The following is a 22,584-nucleotide window of genomic DNA, read 5'->3' as shown; positions in this document are numbered from 1 at the left end:
AAAAATTGCTCAAATTAATGTTTTTTTTTTATTTGAAGTGCATAAATTCCTGCCACTCAATTTCTCAGTGAATAATGCACCCCTTGAGATTGATGGCAAGCGCTGGGGCCGCTACAAAACATTAAATCTTTCAAATGAAACATAATTGTATTTTGTGTGCACGGCCCCGTTAGCTCTTTCCTGACCGCGCCTATTCAAAATTGTTCAATTTGAACGATACTTTCGGAGAGCCTTTTCATAGCGTTCCAGGCGTTGCTCCAACAAGTAAAGCTGTTCGGAGTTAGATCAGAAAATGGCCCTTCAAAATCAGTCTTGTTTTCATTTCTGCAACAAAAACGCAACTTTTTACACGCGTTTGAGAATCACCCGAGTGTAGAAAAGGGGCTACAAAGCAAGGCTACAATTGCGAGTCAGAAGATGATAATAAAGCTCAACTTTATGTTTTGAGAGATAACGGACCATGAACAGACCATGAACAAGCATCAACCACGGAGTTCCGTTTTCAACTTCATGCCTGTTTTTCCGCATCGCGTGCTTGTCCCACATATTGTGCTGGCTGTAAATTCAAAGTCAGTCGCTGACAAGATGTTTTTACGTTATGTGGGGGCAAATTGGTGTCTCTTATAATGTGAAACCGCCAGATTTTTTCCATGGAACCACCCGAAATTGCAGTTTGAACTGGAGGTTGGGCTTCACCGCATGACACGAGCACCGTTCATGCTAACATTTTTTTTACATCTGAAAAACTGTTCCGTGCATGTCGACATTATTTCAAGGGCGTGCTTTTGAAATGTTTCCCTACAAAATGTATATTGTAATGTTTTTCTACTACCGGTAGTTTGTTATACACAACTCCTTCTTTATCATTTTTTTCGACATTTTGACAAAAATATTGATTTTGACTTTTTTTTTTCGCAACTATGATATATGAAAACTTAAAAAACTGGTGTTGTTGGAGAGGCCACTAAATAATCTGCATTTTTCGTGTTCCTGTAATTAGTACCTAACCAATTTTTTTAGCAGAAAAAAAAATGTTTTCTTGGACCCCTAAAAATCGGTCAATTTTCCTGTGGCAACGAAAGAGTTAAAGGGGCACTGACACAAAAATTTAGCATCTTGTTTTTTTCGTTGCGATAAGTAGCTAGTGACCTACTTATAACCTGTAGAAACCTCATTTGCTTCAGCGTGCGACGGTTGTTTAATTAGAGGGATTTTAAATGCGGCCAGTCGCAGTTTCGGTTTCGGCGAGTGCCGCGAAACGATGGATTTTGTGGATTTTGTGTGAACAAAGCTGACCACGTGACCGTCGGAGGGATATCACAGAGCAGAGCCGCCGTAGCACTGTCGAATCCGCATCGACGGCAGTTTCTGCGAATGCCCCCACGTACTGATCTCGTGAGGCGCTTAATTAAAAAGCGACCGTGGATGTGACGCAGGCGCTGCGAGTGCAAATGCTACCGCGGCTAAAGAACGACGCGCGACGGTCGAGGCGGTGGGTGGCAAGACGCGCGCTGGGAGCAGCCGGCCAGGTCCGCCTACAGATGTGTTCGGCTCAGCACTGCGGCGGATATTCGAGTGCCGCTCTCGTAAGCGGTGCAGATGACAATTTTTAATGCAACCCGCCATCGCATCATTAACTCCTTTCTCATTTAAGCCACTATGGTCTGGACTTGGGGACAATTTCGTGCAGCGGTAACAAGCTATCACTCGAGCTACTTGCGCCGGCCTGGGCCACTTCGCGGCCGTGGCCGCCGCCTGCACAGCGACCGTGCGGCTAGCTCAGTGGGCTTTTCGTGCCTCCGGCGCGTTTTCGCATCCAATGGTAATAAACAGTAATAGAAACAGAGTGCCTGGAATCGCTGTAGAACTCTGGTCGCGGCCAGCTGCCCGATTAGCTGACGAAATCACGGCGCCTCCGCCGCCAACGATCGGGTCGTTCGTTCTCGAGAGCAGAAGCTCCGCCCTCCGGCCCTCCGATTGGAGCGGCGAGCCGGGCGAGCCCGCGTAAAATGCCGGTAGTGCGGAAGCGGCAAACACAAACTCGTGACGTGTTTGGATGTTGTTTATTTACAATTGCGCGTGGTCCTCTGCTGGCTGCTCGGTTGCGTTTCGCACACTTCAAAATTGATTTTAAATATGTTCTAGGCTGTATTCGCCGCTGATATTTTGCAGATGATGTATATGTGTTCCCACCAATCTATCTCCGACGTTATCTCGCCTTCAAAATTTTGTGTCAGTGCCCCTTTAAGATAGAAGTCAATGTTTTGAACAGCGTGGGGCTTTGATGGTTACTGCATGCTAATTACACACTCAGCAGGGGTGATACAGCTGAATGAGATTTGGGAGCAGTTTTCGGAGCAGCGAAATCTCGATTTTGGAGCAGCACAACTTTGATTTGGAGCAGAAGAACGACATTTATGATGACTCCTCAGGAGCCTAAAAAATCAAATTTTTGGCTACTCACGGGAGAAAAATGCATTTTAACAGGTTTTGAACGTACGTAACACAGAAACAGCCCTTCAATAAAGTTTTTCCTACCAGAGTATCACAAGGTGCGAACTGCACTACGTTTTTACAAACCAGTTTTATTAATTCTTAGGCTCTATGCATAGATAGTGTAGAGTTCTGTTGAAAATATCGAATTGGAAAACTAAGCAATCGTAAGGCAGTTTTATTATTATCTCAATGCCGAAATTGTTATTTTTTTAGTAGAGCCACGGCAAAAGTTGCGCGAAGTGAGGTGACAGTCGTAGCCCCCACCAGCCCTCCCGTTTCAATCCCCACGGTGCACGTTCGCTACGATCGTAATTTGAGTAACGTTGGTATGTTTAGCCACCTCCTTTTTGCCTTAAATTTCACTTGAGATAATGAACCATTATTACTAGCATGCAATAATAGCCCTTCCCGCTATCGGTCACTGCTTGAACATTTTGCAGCGATGTAGCCTGCGCCACCACTTCTGCGGTGTCAATCATCCCATTCCCGCCGCTCGCAAGCTCGCTGTCAAAGGCAGGAATAACTCAGCATTTTATAACACCGCAATGAGTCCGAAATTTCAATCCAAGTGCACACTGCGCCCCACACTCAAGGCCGAAACACGGCGAATTCGTGGGCACCACGCAACTTCTCACAACAGATCAAACGACTAAATGTAAACCCAGCCACTCCCACAGAGTGCTCTTCGCCGATTTCTACCATGGTTTATGGTAGAAATCGGCGAAGAGCACTCTGCCTGAACCACAAGCAACTGCTTCGTCCGGTGGCCATGTTTTCCGATCTTCACTACCACAAGATGGCGGCGCCCAGTAATGTCGTTCCAGAGATACGGCGCTCCAAAAATTGCCGTTTTTTCATCAGCTTGCACAAGTAGTTTGACGCCTCAGTACACATAGGTATTTTTTCTACAGGACTTTGCAATGGTTTTCGATGGGAAAACTTTAAAAATGCACAGAATATAACATGTTCAACCCGACATTATGACTTTCGAAAGAACTATCTCGGGGACAATTTTATGCAGGTTTTTTTTATTGGATGATCAATCTATTAATCCTTCAGGAACACCATCACCATGGGGGCGCTAGAAAATTATGCCGTCAGTGAGCATTTTCCCCCAGCGAAACTGACGGGAGCTTTAAAACCCTTGGCTCTCAGACTGTTTTGGAGCAGTCTGGCGCAATTTTAGCCATTTTCAAGCTTTCGGAGCAGCCTGGCACAGGAAAGCAAATTTGTATCAAATGTGCACAATATGCGCAGCTGTCTCACCCCTGACTCAGGCCATTTGTTCTCCAATGCCTCCCACTGTAGGTTGCCCAGCACTCGTAAGACCCACTTAAGCATGAAAAACACAAAGAACCCTAGTCGTCTAAAGCTCTAGAGCACAGTGATGCAACCCATTTTCTCTCTAGTAGTTAGTTCAGTGGCTTCTGTGCTCCCGGGCGTTTCCTGCAGTGCAGAGTCCTTCCCCATGCAGGCAAGCCCGGAGAGTACAGCAGCCCCAGTGCGGCACCAGTGCAGCCCCAGTAGTGCCCCTCACCATAGGCACGGTGCGGAGGATGTCGTTGTACCACATGTCCGCCCTGCGGCAGACCTGCTCCACGGCCGCCTTCTCTGCGGCCAGGGCTGCGTGCAGAGACTCCTGCAGCTGGCTCTCCAGAACCTCCAGGTACCTGCGGCCATTTCGAGGGGGTCAAGCTGAAGCCACAGCGCAACAGAAACACACACAAGGACAAGCAAGGGACATACGCAGCGCTGACTTCCAACTGATAGTTGATTGACACGGGAAACATTTTTAACATACAAGATATAGCAGGGTGTCTACCAAGTTGACATTTTCAAATTCCCTGAGTTTTCCAGGTTTTCCCTGAGTGATTTTGCTAAATTCCCTGAGTGACACAGAACTTTGTTTTAGGGCAAGGCAGGCCGACACCATGTCGCCAGATGCTGTCACACTCTAATAAGCATGTTATAAAATAAGAAAAGACATAATACAGTTTGAATGGTAACAAGTAATGTTTATTTCATTAAAAAACAACTAAAAAAAAAAAGCAAAATTTCACTGCTTTAAAGAGTTTATTTCGGTTTTGATCAGGGACACCTTCATCTCGGCATCAGCCAACACTTTCTGCTTCTTGAGCTCAAGCTCCTTCAAAGCGGTGGCCGCACGTTTCCTTTCCCGTTGATTCCTCAATGCATCGGCTCTTTCTTTTCTCGTCCTCTCCAGCTCTTCCTTCCATCGCGCGTTCGCCCCACGCACCATTTGAAGCATCCTCTTCGTCAACGGTACACTGGCAACTCCTCCAGCCGACGACACGGCGTCGAAGACAATTCGCTGGGCGACCAGAGATTGTTCCTTCTGATTTTCGACAAGGCAGTCCTTGCTGATGGAAAATCCCCGCTCAACAGACGCATTTCCGTGCGAAAGAGAGAGAATTATCTTGGCGAAAGTGAACAGTTCCTTGTTTGAGCCACAGACACCTGCCCAAAGGGCGTCCAGCCGATGCGTGCTTCGGTCAAAACATTTCAACGCTGCCTGCGTAGAGGCTAAAGAGCACACATGCTTGTAGGACCGCAAAGTGCGATCTGCTTCCACTCCGGTCATCCATTGATGTTCTGTTAAAACTTCGAGTGCCTCATTTAAACGCCTTTCCCCAAGCTCGGGAATCAGCGCGCACGCGGGATCCAGACACGACGATCCCCTCGTCAGTTTAAACTTCAATGGTGACCTTTCCGCGATCTTTTTGGCGCAGTTCTTCACAAAAGTGGCGCAGTCCTTTCTGAATGCAAGGACAGTCAAATCTGAAAGTTTTGGGGCCTTTCGAAGTGCATTCCTCGTCGCAAAGCCAAGGTCAATCTTGGGCGTTCCAAGAATGTTCGCAGGTTGGTCCATGTCCACCTTTACCAACTTCAGTGGGCTGTCCGCAGCCATCATTACTTCTTTCTTTACTATTCTACTCATTAACAATCGCAGAAGATTTTCCAACGCTGTTCCAAGAAATGGAAACATCGGCGAATCAGTCTGGAACTGAGCCAGGAATGGCTGGAGTTCTTCCGCGACACTAAGCATAAAGGTTAGCTTCGCAGGCAGCAGGGGGTCACGGATGGCTGTTTCGACCACGCTGTAGCTGGCACTAGTCGGTCGCTTGTTCTCGTTTCGACACGACTCAACGTAGACCTTTAGATACGGCAGAACCTCAAGAGCCCTCGAAATTACACGCACGTTTTCAAGCCACCGCACAGCACAAAACTTCAAAGGGTAGATGTTGCTCTCGGTGATGCGTGCGTATTCAGCACGTCGGGCGGGTACGCATTTGAACAAATTGTAGATAGCCCGGAGAAATTCTACGAGTTGCCACCCTGTTGCCGCGTGTCCGGTTTTGAACGCACCATTCACAACATGAAGGCCGCAGCTTCCAACTTCGAGAATCTGGGGGCTGTCACTGGAATCGCAGAGTTCTTGCTTGATCTCACGAAGAAATTTCATGTTTACGTTTGGCCCGTCCATTGATATCTGAAGAATTTTGGACCGTGAGAGTCCATCTGTGGCACTTTTAAATGCGGACACCAATTCTTCGGCCCGCGTGCGACCAAGAAAGCATGACGTCAGGTAGCGCGTTTTCACGCACTCCTCTGCCTCCGACCAAAAGCGAACCAACACGTCCATTTGCTCCTTTTGTGCAACTTTGTTTAACGACTCGTCAAACGCCACGACAAGGTGCGAGGCTTGGCTCACTTCCGACACGAGGATCTCTTTAAAGAACGGCGCAAGACCATAGACAACTGTATATCCCACCTTGTCTTTGCCAAGCTGCACTTTCTTGGCTGTAGCTGACGACGGGAACATCAAAGGGAAAAGAGAAGCCGATGCCGCGGCAGCACGGTATGACGTGTGCGTCATAACAGCGTTCAGACACCACATCACCTCAGCATTTATGACCTCTATGTCACGCTGAAAGATATCCTTTGCTGCACGCTCGGGTTGGATGTCTGTAGCTGCAGTTGAAGCAAATGATGGAGGCACAGAACTTGACGCCACTGGCCCGGCTTGCACAATTGCCGACGGCGGCTTCCTTGCCGGCGTAGTGAAAAACGAAGTTACAGAGGGTGTTGCGGCTCCGGTCGCAGCAAGTCGGTGCTTCTTACTTTCCGCGTGACTTGTCAAAGCTCTTCTTCCCATGTTGCTGAGCGAAAACTGTTTTCTGCACAGCACACAGTAGGCCGCGTTCGTGTTACTTTCAACGGGCCTAACCCAGGCTGCAAACTGGCAGTGTTCCGGATTCGCCCAGTCTTGGACGAAAGTGCACTTAAAAGTCGTCATACTTGTCACATCAACGCGTTGCACAGGACAAGCGCAGAGAGTTGATTTGGGATTCACGTTCGAAATCACAACCACCGCACCTACACTGCGTACACTCCGCGTCAAATTCGTTTGGCGCGCAGCGAAAGGTACGGAGCCAAAACACGCACAGTGTCTTCCTACGCAGCGAAATATAGTGCCGGCTTGCAGTTAAAAATCAGCTCTTGAAACAGGGTACAATGTATATATTCGATATTTAAGACGTATTTATAACACAACTGCAAACTTTTAACTTTTAAAATGAAGGAAAATGTTTTTTTTTTTTTTTTATTACGCCAAATTCACGTGTCAACTTACTAGAAACCGCAGTAGATGGCACCAGGTGTTGAAGCTACTGCATGCTACTGCGCGGAGAGAATGGGGGAGCAACGCGCCACGCCGGCACCCCCGGCGGCCGAGGCGGAGTAGCACACTTACCGCATCCCCCTTCACCTGTAGCTGCTGCAAAAAGCTATCGCGGTTGTCGCGGCGCGCAACGTACGCGGAGTGGGGAGGCAGGGTCGGGGGGTCGTCGAAGCGGTCGAATAGCTCACTTGCGATCCGCACGAAGCGCATTCTCTGCATCAGACGGCGCCATCAGAGACAGCGCGGGGAAACTGTACGCTTTCGACTCGCTCTGTTACTCGAGCCAGCATTACCGTGTTTTATTACAGCTAATTTTCCCTGATAGAAGCACAAATTTGTCAAATTCCCTGAGTTTTCCCTGATTTTTTCCAGACTATTCAAAATCCCTGAGAATTCCCGGTTTTCCCGGTTTTCCCGGTTGGTAGACACCCTGTATAGTGACACAGCAGCTTAACTCTTTCGGGACCGCTCCATAGGCCATCGATCACATATGATCGATGGTTTCATGAGCCTGCAGAATACAAATTTTCGCTCGATGGAACACCTAGCGACATCTAGGAGATAGTTTGAAAACTATAGTTTTCTCTTTTGTGAAGTTTCTTTTTTTATCGCCAGGCGGCAACGCATCAGATATTTTATTCTGACGGGCAGTGGTTTAGAATGTAAACAAACATGGCGTCATACTCGCGCGAGCGTGATAAGAAATCCGCCTCATCTCGTCTCGCATATCTTCGCCTTCTACTGTAGATTTTAACGATGAGAGTGGCAGTGAAGAGTCGGAATGCGGCTTTAGAGATCGGATTTCAGCTCGAGTGAGGATTCAGGTGTCGATCAGCCTGGAACATCAAATCGCGCTCAAAGGTGGGTGTTGGTTTCGGTTTCAATTGTCTCTGGAGTAGGTATGTGCGCTTGAAATATGTTCTGGCTGGTTTATATTTGTTCGCTAGGGTGTTAACTACCTATGGTGGTGATCTCCTGCCACCATCTCAGAAAGGGATCGTTTTCGCTGTGATGAGAGCCTGGCGTGTACCTGGGCGACGATGTAGCCATGGCCCTAGTGCCAAAGAGATCACGCACAAAACAAAAAACCAGTTACACCTAGCCGCATCAAACTTTCGCGATGAAGAAACAAAGCATTGTGTTAGATTTTGTATATCCTGAAATAACTTTATTCTTTTTTAATATTTTTATATTTACGCTTTTTTCTGTCTTTTTCTGTAGTTTTTTTACAAAGTTCTTACTTTGAGATTTTTTCATGGTTCTATCGTCAGCATTGAAGTAAAACTTGATATTGTATGTCAAAGAACATATAATTAGCTGCATTTTCGTATATGCTAAGGTAGGATGGTGCCTTTGCTTTATGTAATAAAACATTTGTAGCGAGACCTCACTTTTTCATCACTTTTTCGGGTGGTCCCGAAAGAGTTAACAGCAGATAAACAAGGTAATAAAACGCAGTACACTTTATCCATCTGCCGTTACCACCCACTGCAGTCACGTGCTTCGTTTAAGTAGGCCATTTCCTTCGTGGTTAGAGAGATTGATGGCACAATCTCTTCTGTTCCAATTATTTCCCTCGTGGTCTGATTGGCCCTTCTGCCCAACACCGTGCATTCTTTAAACTTCCGCATGCACTTGTGATTCCGACAAGTGCCCTGTCAGCCCCCCTTTCACACTGCAATCATGTTCCCGCAAGCGGAGATTTAGGCACCAACCTAAATGACCACTTTTATTATCTTGTTTATCTGCTTTTAAGCCGTTATATCTTGCATGTATATAAATGTTTCCCGAGTCAATAAACTATCAGTTGGAAGTCAGCGCTGCGGGTGTCCCTTACTTGTTCTTGTGTGTGCTTTTATTAAGCATGTGGAACCAAGTAGCCCAGACCTTACCAGAGTTACAAAATATAACCCTGTTCAGTTGGGAAGAACCTGACTTTGCTCACTCTCTCAGCTCCATTCCAGCCCCCAAGGATGCCTCCTTAACCAAAAAAGAGAAGAGGAATGTGGAAAAACCTTCACATTTTGCGCTGCAGTGAAGTGTCATGGGCACGAGTGGCATCGTATCAGCAGGCGCCAAGAAGTGGCTGTCAGTGCATTAATAACTGCACGTTCGCATTGAAGTGATGCGACCAAACAGAACCCGAAGTCCCACCTACAATCGGCCAGTCACGTTCCTTCACGGTGGCCTAGCTGATGGTGATGATGGTGGTCGGATTTTCTTTGGCACAAGGTCAGCTGGGGCAAAGAGCGCCAAACAAAACTAGATACCACACACACGCACAAAAAAAAACAACCTGTGAGCCATAATAACAGTAAAATCAACTAAAGGCAATGGTGATGGCTGGTGTACACGGCCACTTTTGATTATGCATGATAGGAAGTGAGGTCCAAAAGCTTTAACATCTGACAAATACTTCCAAATGCATTTGAAAGCAGTCATGGCATTGCCACCCAAAAACAACCATGGGTGCAGGGGAATGTGTTGCCTGTAGAGTGGGAAAAGTTTGTGCCGTGTTGTGTCGAGTGCTTGCATGTGATTAGGATGTGGACTACGGACAGGCCCTTCCCACACCTGCCACACGGGGGTCTTGGAGACCCAGTGAGCAGGTGTGCGCACATCCCATGTGTGTGGCCTATCCGCAATCTAGCCAAGGCGATTTCTGTGCACCTGTTGCGTGTGCTGGTGGTGTATGGTCGCAAGTGTGGTTTAAGTGCAGTTTCTTGTATGTCTGTGTACTCCAGTCTGTTTGCCATGTTTTGGGAAGGTGTTGTCTGACGTGTGGCTTGATGTCAGTGTACGGTACTGTTGTTATGTCAACTGTGTCTTGCAGTGCAGCACCGGCAGCCATTTCATCAGCAACCTCATTATCAACGATCCCACAGTGGCCTGGAACCCAGCATATAGTTATTTCGAGGTTTGAGGTACACACTGATAGAATAGCCTTAAAAATAACATTAATTGCATAGTGTTCGCTAGAGGACAGCGCACGTACAATACTAAGGGAGTCCGTGTACACAATGGACTTTGGAATTTCATGTTGGACGATGCGATATAAAACCATTAAGATACCGTATGCTTCTGCCGTGAAAATACTGTTCTGGACGTTCGTGGTTTTACAGACACGAAAGTTCTGTCCATGCGCAGCAAAAGACACAGCGGTAGGAGTCTTTGACGAGTCACTATAAAATTCTGCACACCGGTACTTATCCTGCAGAAACAAGAAATGCTGCAGAATCGCAATTCTTTGTGCTCTGTTCTTATCAAGCTGCGTAAAAGACAGGTCACAGAACACAGGGCGGATATTCCATAGTGGTATAAAATCAGTGACAAGTGTCGATTGATTGTAGGGTTTAACGCGCCGACGCAACGCAGGCGATGAGGCGCGCCGTAGTGGAGGGCTCCGGATTAATTTTGACCACCTGAGGATCTTTAACGTGCGCCGAAATCTCGAACACACGGGCGTTTTTGCTTTTCGCCTCCATCGAAAACAGTGATAAGTGTCTTGCGAATGTCCAAAACAGGGACCTTGAGTCCAGAGGCTTCCTCTCTTACCCCAAGTGAAAAGGGCAGAGAAATGGAAGGACGATTTAAAAACAGTTGTTGTGAGGATGTATCATTAATGGTGGAATTAAAAGGGTGGTTAGTCACGGCCATGACTTTTGAGGTATACAGCAAATCCACGTACATCCCCACTGGTGATGCAGGGAACACTTACTGCACTTGACGTACAGGCTCTGGACTGGGCTAGTGCGAAAAGCGCCACACGCAAGGCAAAGCTCCAGATGCAGTACTGGGTCGAGCATTTTTAGGACCGTTTTTGTTGCAGACCCATAAATGACACTTCCATAGTCCAATCGAGACCCCACCCGGCTGGTAAAAGTACGCAACAGTAGTTGCTTGTCCGTTCAAAAGGACTGGTGTGACAGGATTTTTTAAATTTTGATCGCTTTTAGGCATTTACGTTTGAGTTTTGTAATGTGAGGGATGAATGGAAGTTTTTCATCCATCACTACACCTAAAACTTGTGGTCCTTTCTAACCGGAATCAAAATTCCATTTAAAGTAATGTCTGGCTCCAGATGAATACCATGCTTCTTGGAGAAGACAACACAAGTGCTTTTTTCCGAACTGAGTTTAAAACCATTCTTGTCTGCCCAGCTAGAAAGTTTTTTGACACCGAGCTGTACTTTACGTTCACAGACTGACATATTACATGACTTAAAAGATATCTGGACGTCGTCTGCATACATTTAATAAGAGATTGTAGGCGGAAATGCCTTCTCAAGAGAGTTCATATGAACAGAGTGCAGCTTAGAACTCCACCTCGCAGGAGTCATTTTCTTGTACATGTACTCTTGATAATGCACTACCGCCTCTTACATAAAATGTTCTCTCAGACATGTAATTAGCAAGGGTGTTTGACATATGGCCCGAAACACCAAATGAGTGCAGGTTACTGAGGATCCCACAACGCCAAGCAGTGTCATACGCCTTCTCAAGGTTGAAAAACAATGTTGCACAAAATGTTTATGAATGAAAGTATCCTTTATGTATGACTCAAGGGTGACGAGTTGGTTATTCATGGATCGCCCCACCCTGATACGAACCTGGCAGCTCTTGAGGACACCATTGTACTCTAAAAAGTACATGAGCTCCCTTTTTACCATCTCCTCGAGAAGCTTGCGCCTCCTTTAGGAAAGCAGTCACCATAGCCTCCCCCCAAGATCTGGGAATGTGCCCCGAAAGCCACATTTTGTTGTATAGGTGTAGAAGTGTTTCAAGAGTGTGAGGTGTCGTTTCATGGTGCATGTGATGTCGTCTGCACCTGGAGCTGAAGGCTTACAAGTACTGAGAGACATGCTCAGCTCATGAAGTGAAAAGGGGGTGTTATAGAAGGCGGTCGCCTCATTATTATATCGCAAGGTCTTCTTTCTGAAGGTGTGCAGAATTGGACATGTGTCGGAAGTGTCGTGCAAGTGTGTTAGCCTGGTTTTCGAGTGTGCCCCCGGTTATGCTAACCAGGGGCAGGCCGTGTGTCTGTTGTCCTTTACGTTTGCGTATTCGTGCCCAAACCTTGCGTGTGTCTGTGTACAGTTAAACCTGGATGTAATGAAGTTGACGAGAGGTCGCAAGTTCAGTGGCTCCGGTGGCCACTGTTTGTGCTTTCTCACTCACCACCTATAAACACTTCGTCACGCTTAGCTACAGCTTATGTTTGGGGGCTCGGGGTTCGCGGTGTCGCCAATACTGTCACCAAGATTACTCAAGGCGCCCGTGGACGGGGTGGCCTAGTTTAGCGGCCGCCAATCACACAAACCAGAATGGCAGGGAGTGAGGACTAGCAATAAAAAAAAAAAAAAAACCTGCAGTGAAAGTGTTAGCGAACCAAATTCGTATTTTTTGTTTGTGGCCCCTTAAAGTCTCCGTTGGCTCCACACGCTGGGCCTTATCAGAGCTAGATCTCTTCGTGGCCCAGTTTCCAAGATGAGCCGGCTTTGGCCACGCACACGAAAATAATCTCTGGCCAGTTGGGGAGGCTGCAATGGGGTGGGACGTTTTAGGCCGGGGCGCAGGTTCAGTTCAACCTAGACTGCGGCCCAAAACAGTGCGCATGTACAGTGGTGCTAATAAAATCGGAATGCGGACAGGAGGTATGGAACCAGATGTCGGGCCTTTCTGAAAATTGGTGCTACAAGCGCTACGGCTTTCGCTTACAGTTAGCATCAGCTGCAGCACAACACGGAGACATCACTGGCACTGACCTCAAGCCCGCTGGGTCGAGAGTGCAGCCAGAGATGAGGGACGACTGGCGTGGTCGAGGCTTCTTTGTGCGAGGCATTTTCCTTTCTTTGGGAGCGGAGCCCGCAGCAGATGTCAGGCACGAACACGCAGGTACACTCGCCGGGACCCAGCTGTTATGAGAAAAAAGGGCAAGGAGAGGAATGCCACAAAAAACAGCAGGCTATCACTGGACAGAAGGTATTTCTGCCGCTTTAGGGTAGTGCATTTGACCTCCTGTATTCAAACTTGGATTAACCCGTTCAGACACTGAACAACATTGAGCATTCTATTGTGAAACTAAGATTGCACCATCCAGTTCCTACCACCCCCTCCACGTTCTTTGCTATCTGGCAATAATGAAGGCAGAGTATAGAGGCTGTGCTTTTGAACCACAGTGATGGCAAACACCACCTAGCCTGCTCGACTTACTTGGTGCCTGCCTGGTACCTATTCTCTTAACTGAGGTCCATATTTCCCCCTTCGTCACACATTCAAGCTGACCTGAACTTGACAAGGCTGTCCCCGCCCCTTCAATGCTTTCTTTTTTTCCAGCTCTATAAATTTCTCGAGGAAAAAAACAGCCCTAAAATAACACAAGGACTGTGCTGAATTTCCAACAGGTTTTATGGCGAATGAACCAACTGTGCTGCCAGTGACTCGTCTGCACGTGCGTAGAAATCTTAGTTCTTTTTCCATCAAGGTGATGGAGGCCATGCGGACACATACCTCACCAAGCGACAAAATTCCTTCCGATTTCACAACTTGACGTGACTGCCGTGTTCTGCGCCTCCTAAAATGCGCTGGAGGCGAGATACGTGGAAGGCTTCTTGGAAAGCCATTGTTTCAACTGTAAGGACTGTTCGCCAGACTTTCAGAACACTTCCATCATTAGGAAGTGCACAACACGGCTGTCACGTCACATTGTGGAATCGGAACAAATTTTAATGCTTGTTAAGGCAGGCGTCAGCATGGCCTCTATCAACTTGTCTGAAAAAGAACTAAATTTCTACGTATGCACAGATGAGTCGCTGGTTGCACAATTATCCATATATTGTGGTTCATACGCAATAAAGCCAGTAGGAAGTTCAGTGCAGTCCTAGTCTTCTCTCTGTCGTCTCTTTTTTTGTGATTTTTTTTTGTTCGCTCATGTACCAACACCCCCGGTTTTCCACGTTATTTCAAATTGCAGCGTGCCAGTTACTGCTTTCATGATTGGTGAAACCAACTGCTTCAAGAAAGGGGACGTTCCCTCAATTTCAGGCTGGATGGGCAACATAGAACGCCATTATAAATACACTTATTTGTTACTAGATCGTTTCCACAGCAGCCATATGCTAGAATCTGTTATGCAAGGTTTACAGCAGCTAGGAACCAAGCGTAAGTATCAAGGTATGACTTCCACCATACGGGTCATAAAAGCAGCTAAAAGCACCGGGGTTGAAATGCGGAGACCACTGCGTGTACTCTGCAAGTACTTAGTAGAAAGGCAATGCATGCCCAACAAATAATGGAAACCAATGAAGCTGAATGTATGCCCGAATACGACTTGAACGTCCAGGGGATCGTGTGTGCACTTTATAATCAAAAAGTAAGATATGGTAAAAACCTTAGTCCTTTTTTTTTTTTTTGGTTCAGCTTTCTGTTGGTTGATGTGCTTAGTACCTTTAGGCAAAATAATAACTTGCACATGAAATGCAGAGCGGTGTATGAAAGGATCAAAGCTGCTCATAAGAAGTCAATATAAAACTTGGTGCGATGGTACTGCTGTTGTGAACGACTTCTCTAATTAACAACATCCTGACATAAGTTCTCAGATTATGGTAAGAGGGTATGTCTCTAGCCACGCGCGTGGCAAAAGCCACGCCCCCCCCCCCCCCCCCCCCCCCTCCGAAACATCTGCTGCCACGCAGAAGTGACGTCAAGCTAAGGTAATCACATGACTTCCTGTGACGTCACAAAACAAACATCATATTTAAGTCATTTGATCATGTCAGCTTTTTGTGTTAACGACGACGGCAGCAGGGTGTTCACGTCTTGTGTCCCGGTGTTCTCCGCCCGTGGTTCGACTGGCAGGCCTGACGCATGATCGTTACGTCCTTATCTCCCTGTACAGCGGCTGCCTCGCGGCGCTTTTTTCTCGTAGGGAGGTGTGCTTGTAATTATTTAGATTGGGTATTTTTTGTGAACTTGCTGTTGCACGTCTTGGTAAGCCTAACGCATTGTTTTCTGCATGCTGCTTCGCCCCGCTGTTTACATGCTCCTAGAACTGCCGTGTTGTCGTTTAATATTTTCTAAGTTTTACGTTGTCTTGCAGTTCGCGTGCTATCGGCTTTACGCGCCTGCATTTGTTGTCTACTTGTGCCTCGCTTCTTCCATGCCAAGCCTTGTGTTCTGATTCTGGAGTGGTGGCTAAATTATAAGACGTGGGGATCAGTATTTTCCATCGCGTCGCGCCGTGGCTAACGAGGTAGCTGTCTTTGATGACATGCCAACGCGAGCGACGTAGTGTCAGCGTGTGCACAAATCGAGTGTCGTCAGGTAGCGCACGGCATCATCGAACGCAATCCGACCTCGCATGTAGCTTCTGCAATTTTTCCCCGGGGCAGTAGTACTATCGCCGAGAAATGTATCCTGACTACACCGCGGAAACGATCTGTGCACGCAGCGCTGCAGAATCCGTGCAGGGAGCGCAGCTTCATTTCCGTGGATGGAGCCCAACTGCCCATCCAAAGATATCTACTCAAGATACCTTGTGCAAGAACTGGAGCCAAGGCCACGTGCGTGGATGTGAATGTCTGTCGGTGTTTGTGAACGTTGCAGTACAGCTGGAAGGTGTATGGATCATGGGTGGCTTTAACAATAACATGACTGCTGAACGTACTTTTGCTCTGGTATCAATGAGCAGCATGTGAGCATTGAAAAGTGCTTCACTGTTGACATTTTTCTTACACAAAAGCAGGCCATGTTAAGGCCCGCTGGCAAATATTCATGAAAAACACTGGACCAAAAAGCTGCCAACACATGGAAACCATGTTGATCACGGCAGCTTTCCTAGTACTTCAGTACCGTTTATCAGCGCTGTGTTTTTTCCCCCCAACTAGTAATCTATCCCAGCGTTGCGCCTTAAGCCAGAAAACAAACACTTGCTTGTCAATGACAAGTGATCTGCCAAACTTCCGTGTCTATGCAAAAAGTGAGTAGCTCTACTTTCTGTGCACTGTTTGTGGTGTGCAGTGGCGTAAATCATGGGGGGGTCAGGGGGGTCCTGACCCCCCTTGTGTTCGGGCTGGGGGGGACACCCCTTGCAAGTGTCCCCCCCTTGAGATTCATCTTTGCACGAAGAACACTGCAACCTCAAGTCCGTTGACGACGTGGCAGCAGTACTCCGGAACATGCACACGTCCACCCGCCAGTATTTCAAGGAAGTGGAGAGTGTTCTCAGGATTATCTTAGTGATGCCGGTCTCTTCCTGTGAAGCAGAGAGATCGTTCAGTGCCTTGAGAAGACTGAAAACATGGCTGCGTAGTACGATGGGGCAGGAACGCCTCAACTGCGCATGGCTTTGGCACACGTTCATCAAGACATTATAGACCTCATAACGTTGCCAGGGTTGTTGAAAAACTTTGTCAGTGCGTGCAAAAACCGCGCTCTCGTTTTTGGACCCTCTAGAAATGTCGAAAGCTAGGCAACATGTCATAGGTGATCAGTACTCATATTGTACAGAGTATTTCTTATTGATCTTTTTTTAACGTCTGCAATAGCACTGTGCAATTACGTGAGGTATGAAAACATGCTCGTTTTTCTTATTTTAATTCAAATCACGATAGTAATTTGTATATAAATGAAAATAAAGCACAAAACAAAATGGCCGCCTTGGCAAGATGTGTGTCCCCCCTTGTGATTTTTCTGGATTTACGCCACTGGTGGTGTGAAGCTCCATTTCTAAACAAAATGCCAGGGTTCTTCTGGAAGATGCACAGCATTAAAACCTCAACAAAAAAGGAATAAGCAAGCGATACTTTCTTGCACTACACTAGAGTCCTGCGGGAAAGCCAAACCAGCAAGTGATCTTTTTCTACACAGCGCTGCAGAGGAGCCAAGAAAAAGATTCCTTTTTGCGGACACCAAAGCTACGCTGGAAAGCCAAAATGTGTGGTGTCTGTTACTGCAGATTAGCTGCAAGACGGGCATGTGAATGTATTGCAATAAGGCATTTATGTTCACGCAAAGATTAATGAACCAGGCTGGCGGGGTAACAAAATCATTGAGTGAGGTTACAACAAAATGTGTTATGAAAAATGATATAATACTGTTTGCTATAAATAGCAATTAAAGGTATAAAATGGTTTTGACACTAGTTAAGTGGCCTGTTGGAAATCATTGGCAAAACCTAAAGAGCAACATTTTATACAGCTGCAATTGTGAAATAGCAAAGCGTGGTTGGGGCCTGAATTCAGCAGGCATGCTCCAGCTGAGAATGTATAATTGCAGAGCAAAACAATTATAAAGGCCTAGGGAAAAGGTGAGCTTAGTTGAGTTACCACCAATGTATTTGGTAGAGAGAATAGTTACAAAAATAAAGAAGCAACATGGGAAGCTTTATTTTCCCTGACTTCAGTTTATCAGCACTGAGTTTCATGTTCTGCATGTTCCATTGAAGAATGTTACACCTGCATGAACTCGGCACATCACATTTTACGGTTTAACACAGTTTACTTCGAACATAGGTAAACAAGAGAATATTGCATAACCAGTTCATTTATACGTGAAATAGAAACAGCAGGGTTTTTAAAACGAAGCCCGTAAGTATGCTGAATGAAAGGGACCAATGATGAGTTTATGTTGTTACTAATAACAAATTTCAACGACCTTTGCAGAAACAAATCCCTTCCATGGAGGAACTGTGCATAACCATAAGATTTTTTTGATAAAAGGTTGTAAATGCCCTGTAAATGTATGTGAAAAGGTATTTTAACGCCCTAGTCGTGGCCTGTGAGTCATCGGCGCTTTTTTCTGGTGTTTAGATGATCAAGGGCTGTTGTACGGGAACTACCTTCTCTTCTCACTTTGGTCATCATCTTTCTTAGTCACTGCATTCATGTGCTTGGTCAGGCAGCTAGCAAGCGAAGATGACAGTCGGCACCAACAATCAGCCGAGTTCCTTCAGGCTGGGACAATTGCTGGAGAGGCTAAACAATGTTTTTAAAATCCCTAACTGAGAGCTTCCACTTCTTGTTTTGTTAAAGAACATTTAGGCAACCCTTCAAGAACTGTCCAAAATAACAAAAATGACTATTGTGCCCGTTAAAATCTACACACAGTGAACGTTTGCGTAAAATCTATCTATGCGAACCTACCCTTTGAACCTGCTTAATGTTTAGCAGAGACTCACTCCATTGGCTGTTTTATGGCACTGTGTGGGTGGGCAACTGGTTTCCACCTATGGAGCCTGTGGGCCGCGCTAGTTTCCAGTCGTCCTGTCAAATGTTTTTGGAGACTAGCACTACCCTGCAGTGTACGAGACATGGATTCCTTGGGTTGGCCATGGGAAATTCTAGTGAATCGTTACAAGCCACCAAAGAAAGTGAGCATTTGTTTATCGACCACTGTTTTGTGGCCACGAAAAGTTTCGTTCATTAAGAAGACTAACAAATGACATCAATTTTATTGCAAACATCAAACAAATAATTGGTATTACAGAAAATGTGTAAAGCAGCCGGAGCTCCATAGCCACTTTAAAGCTGTTTCTACATGCGATCACAGAATCTTGTTTGTGCGACTAACCGATACCGACCTATTCCACTGCAAAGAAACATAACTGGGCGATTGCAGTGGGGCCACTAGTTCTGTTTGATCATATCACTTGAGTGTTTACGTACAGTTAACATACTGATGACTGTGTTTATAGTGCATGCACATATAACACCAATATAGTTTGAAATTGGGATCTTTTTCCTTCACCATTTCTTTTTGTTAAATTCGCCCCATGACAGCCTTGACGTTTGCCTATCAATTACATTTGCAGCATGCTCGCTGCTTATACCTGTTTACACAAACAATCCGTAGATGCTTTCACGTTCCAGGCACATCTCTAAGGTTCTATTTGACGTTGCTTATTGAGCCTTTGCAGAACCCATAGGTTTTCATATGCTGGAGTGCATGTATGTGTATTAGACATGATGGCTGGCGAAGTGTACACCCTTCCTATTACCGTCTGTACAGCCTCTTCTTTGACCCTACCTACCGTCTGGGTGCCCTAAATTAACTTCCTTTGAATGAGGGACTCAGTCTGGCCAACACGGCGTATACCACGGTACAGTGAGACGTGAAAGTTATACCAGTGCAGTAGCTACGAGATGAAGCGCCTAGCTAGTCTACCTTTCGAAGGTCACAGGTCCTAAACTGTCGTAGAATCATGTATTCTACTACAAAATCTTTGGTTTCTACTAGGAAATCTTTTTAAGCTCTGAATATCACGCAATTATGATGCTTGTGGCGCATGCTCAAAAGACTTTTCTGCTCATAAAACGTATCGTGGGTGTAAAACAAATTTTAAGCTACAATTTCGCCCACTAGAAAATAAGAACTTCCCGATTTCGGAAGTTTTCCTTGCTAATATTTCAGAAGAGGAGATCTACTGTAGTGGTACGTACGTGGTACATGTGTGGGGACACCAAAGATTACCTTTCCTATTCTTGGTGCAGTTGTCTGTAATTGTAATGCGCACATGTGCCTCGTAAAAAACACTTGCCGCCACTACCCTTCGTCCTCGGCACTGTACATTCCGCTGATTTTTGGCGCTGCTAAGTTGTCTTCATTTCGAGAACACACACCGCGATTCCAGGTCGCCCATTTAAGCATTCTGAACTTGCCGTGGTGCAAAGTGTTGATAGCAGATGCCGCGTGCCGACATGCGTCGGAAGGTTTACAGAATTACCCTCGGACGGTGTCTTTTCTTGTGTGGAACGTAGCTTGTTCGAACGGGGCCAGTCGGCTGTGCGATGTCGTCTCACGTACGCTGAAACTGTACGCAGGTACCATCGGCGTACACCAAGCATAACCAAGCGGTCACAGGTCAACATTACTCGAGAGCGGCTATTTTGCTGCGGTCTGGAAAGGCTGGCTGGGTCCCCACGCAATACATAATCACAAGCAACTTTCTCACGTTTTCAGATAGTGCTTCTAACAATATGAACTCCGGTTTATCTACGTTGTCGGCCCGAGAAAATTGGAGTTTCGTCCCGCTTTCGGATACGCGACTCCATGTACGCGATACGGCAGCTGCAGCAACAGCAGCATCGCCGGCTGCTCCCGCAAGAACAAAAGGCAAGGTCCTCAGAGGCGTTGCCAAATCACCCCCCTACCCGGCTGGGTAAAATCAAGACAGACTGATCAGTTGCAGTTGCGAAACGACACCAGCGAGGATTGCTGTACTGGATGGGAGCAGCCTGTCTTGATTTTTACCCAACCAGCCAAACCGCTTCCGCTCACTGACTAGCGAGCGTCACTATCAATAATTAACAGTGACTCTCGCTAGTTTTTTTTTCTTTTTTTTTTATTGACTCTGGCTAGTCAGTGAGCGGAAGCGGTTTGGCCGGTTGGGTAAAAATCAAGACACACTGCTCCCATCCAGTACAGCAATCCTCGGTGGTGCCGTTTCGCAACTGCAACTGATCAGTATGTCTTGATTTTACCTAACCGGACAAACCGCTTCCGCTCACTGACTAGCCAGCGTCCGAGTGCGGCAACATGGGTCGAAGGGGGAGGGGGTGATTTGGCAACGCCTCCGAGGACCTTGCCGTATTTCGGACTACACTACACAAAATAATGACAATTATTAATGTTATGACGTCTTCATGACGTCACGCGTGGCAGCAGCCACTGCGGGGGGGGGGGGGGGGGGTGGGGGGCGTGGTCGTGCCACGCGCGTGGCACGAGACGCTGCCTATGGTAAAGAGGGGTGGGTGTTCATAGTAGACCACAAAAATTGACGGCATACATAACAAACAGTCAAGCTCTACAAACCAGGACATGGTAATAAAAACGAAGAACAGTGTCGATACCACAGTCAACAGTCGGACAACCAATGCTCCAAAATTTGCGATTTCAAATTCTTTGATTACAGGCCTCGGTAGTTAACTCCAGTCCGCGACTATACGAGTGCGGAAAGACAAGTTTATTACGTCGTATCGCGGTTACAAAATGAACGCAGTTTCGTTCGGTAACTACACGAAAGCGACAGTGAAGACCATTACCACCGGCGAGGGAGTGCTTTCCCGTCTTCATCTTAAAACAAAAGACCGCAGAATGGCAAAAGGAAATGGGAGGGGCTAGTCACGGTGAAGTATTTCGCACATTCGCTTGAAAGTCCGCTCCTGTTACAAGACGACTCGGCTGCAAAACGGATTTCAGCCCTACTAACGGCGAGTTCTACTAATAGGTTCGGACTGTGAAGACAACAAACCGAGGCTTCGGCACCGTTGGGCAGCCGCACAGGCCACGAAACAACGAACGCTTGAGGATTACGAATATTAAAATACGCTCACCTAAATCGGTGTCATTCCAACAGTAAGCACCCCACAATAAAACCGATGCGATAGCCTGTGGCAACCTCCGTATCCGTACTTGGCTGGCTTGGGCACCAAAGGCCGCGCGCTGCACAGTGCACTGTTTGCGCGCTACGTTTGAAAACGGCTGTCCCTATCCGCACGCCTCGCGCGGATTATTTTTAAAACTGTCCGCACGCCTCGCGCGGATAATTTTTAAAACTGTCCGCACGCCTCGCGCGGATAACTTTCAAAACTGTCCGCACGCCTCGCGCGGATAACTTTTAAAATTGTCCGCACGCCTCGAGCCCGAATGCAGCGCCGTGTGCCAAGTTTCTTTTTCTTTGAGTTATTATGGACGCCCCAGTTTCTTCCTCTCTCAACTTGGATGCTACCCGCGTGTTACGTTGTTGTGGCCCAAGTGCAGCGTTGGTCTGCTAACGCTCAGCTTCACTAGAGTGAATACTTCTAGTTCACTCTAGCTTCACGTTGCGTGCTGTCCTGAGCCAGCTCACGGGTGAAGCCGGCGTGCCAAGCCTTCGTCGGACGACGAGAAACGGCGACCACGACGACACCGATCCATCTCCTGAAGAATCCAGGACGAAATTTGCCATCGTTCGTTCTGCACTTCCTCTCCTACAAGTCGCGTTGCCATCAGCAATAACATGCAACAATGTGCCAGAGATCACCACACGAACAAATGCCGTGCTGTGATATGGCGGCGAATACAGTGAGGTGAATATGATTGTGTGCATCGGGGCGTAGAGCTCGACGTACTGCCACATTCGGCTTGTGATTGCGGTGACGGCGTAGTACATGGTAAATGCGCGAATGAGGTGTGTACGTGGTCCAGTGCAGGGTGTGTTCTCTGTGGTATCGCCCTTCATGTCGGCGCATTCGGCGGCTAAGTGCGATGCTTGCACGGGCAGCGACATGGATCAGCGGGAAGCTTAAAGGGGCCATGCAGAAACGCAGGTTTGGTTCATTCGAAAGGTTGCCTCGTTAGATACATACCGACACCATTATTAACGTAAACGTCACTCAAATAAGCTATATA

At 46.9% G+C, this 22,584-nt stretch overlaps 2 protein-coding genes across 2 annotated transcripts in view; both read right to left on the bottom strand.

Annotated features, from left to right (window-relative positions):
- The window catches only part of LOC144152968 (uncharacterized), a 77,653-nt gene extending 55,978 nt beyond the window's left edge, over positions 1-21,675 (bottom strand). Inside the window, exons 1-3 of the mRNA XM_077684570.1 lie at positions 21,528-21,675; positions 12,963-13,112; positions 4,034-4,166 (exon numbers count right to left, since the gene is read on the bottom strand). Coding sequence (XP_077540696.1) covers positions 4,034-4,166; positions 12,963-13,039 — 210 coding nt within the window. The 5' untranslated portion in view covers positions 13,040-13,112; positions 21,528-21,675. The remainder of the gene's footprint in view (positions 1-4,033; positions 4,167-12,962; positions 13,113-21,527) is intronic.
- On the bottom strand, positions 4,489-8,408 carry LOC144151705 (uncharacterized). The gene has a single exon (XM_077682825.1). It carries the CDS (start codon positions 6,812-6,814, stop codon positions 4,553-4,555), a length of 2,262 nt encoding a protein of 753 aa, XP_077538951.1. The 5' UTR covers positions 6,815-8,408; the 3' UTR covers positions 4,489-4,552.
- Positions 21,676-22,584: the final 909 nt, after the last annotated feature.

Source organism: Haemaphysalis longicornis, unplaced genomic scaffold, assembly GCF_048455015.1.
Source record: "Haemaphysalis longicornis isolate Haplotype H1 unplaced genomic scaffold, Haemaphysalis longicornis Haplotype H1 scaffold_9, whole genome shotgun sequence".
In the NCBI taxonomy this organism is placed as follows: Eukaryota; Metazoa; Arthropoda; class Arachnida; order Ixodida; family Ixodidae; genus Haemaphysalis; species Haemaphysalis longicornis.
The sequence above is the reverse complement of the archived record's forward strand: the minus strand, read 5'-3'. Positions and strand labels throughout refer to the sequence as shown.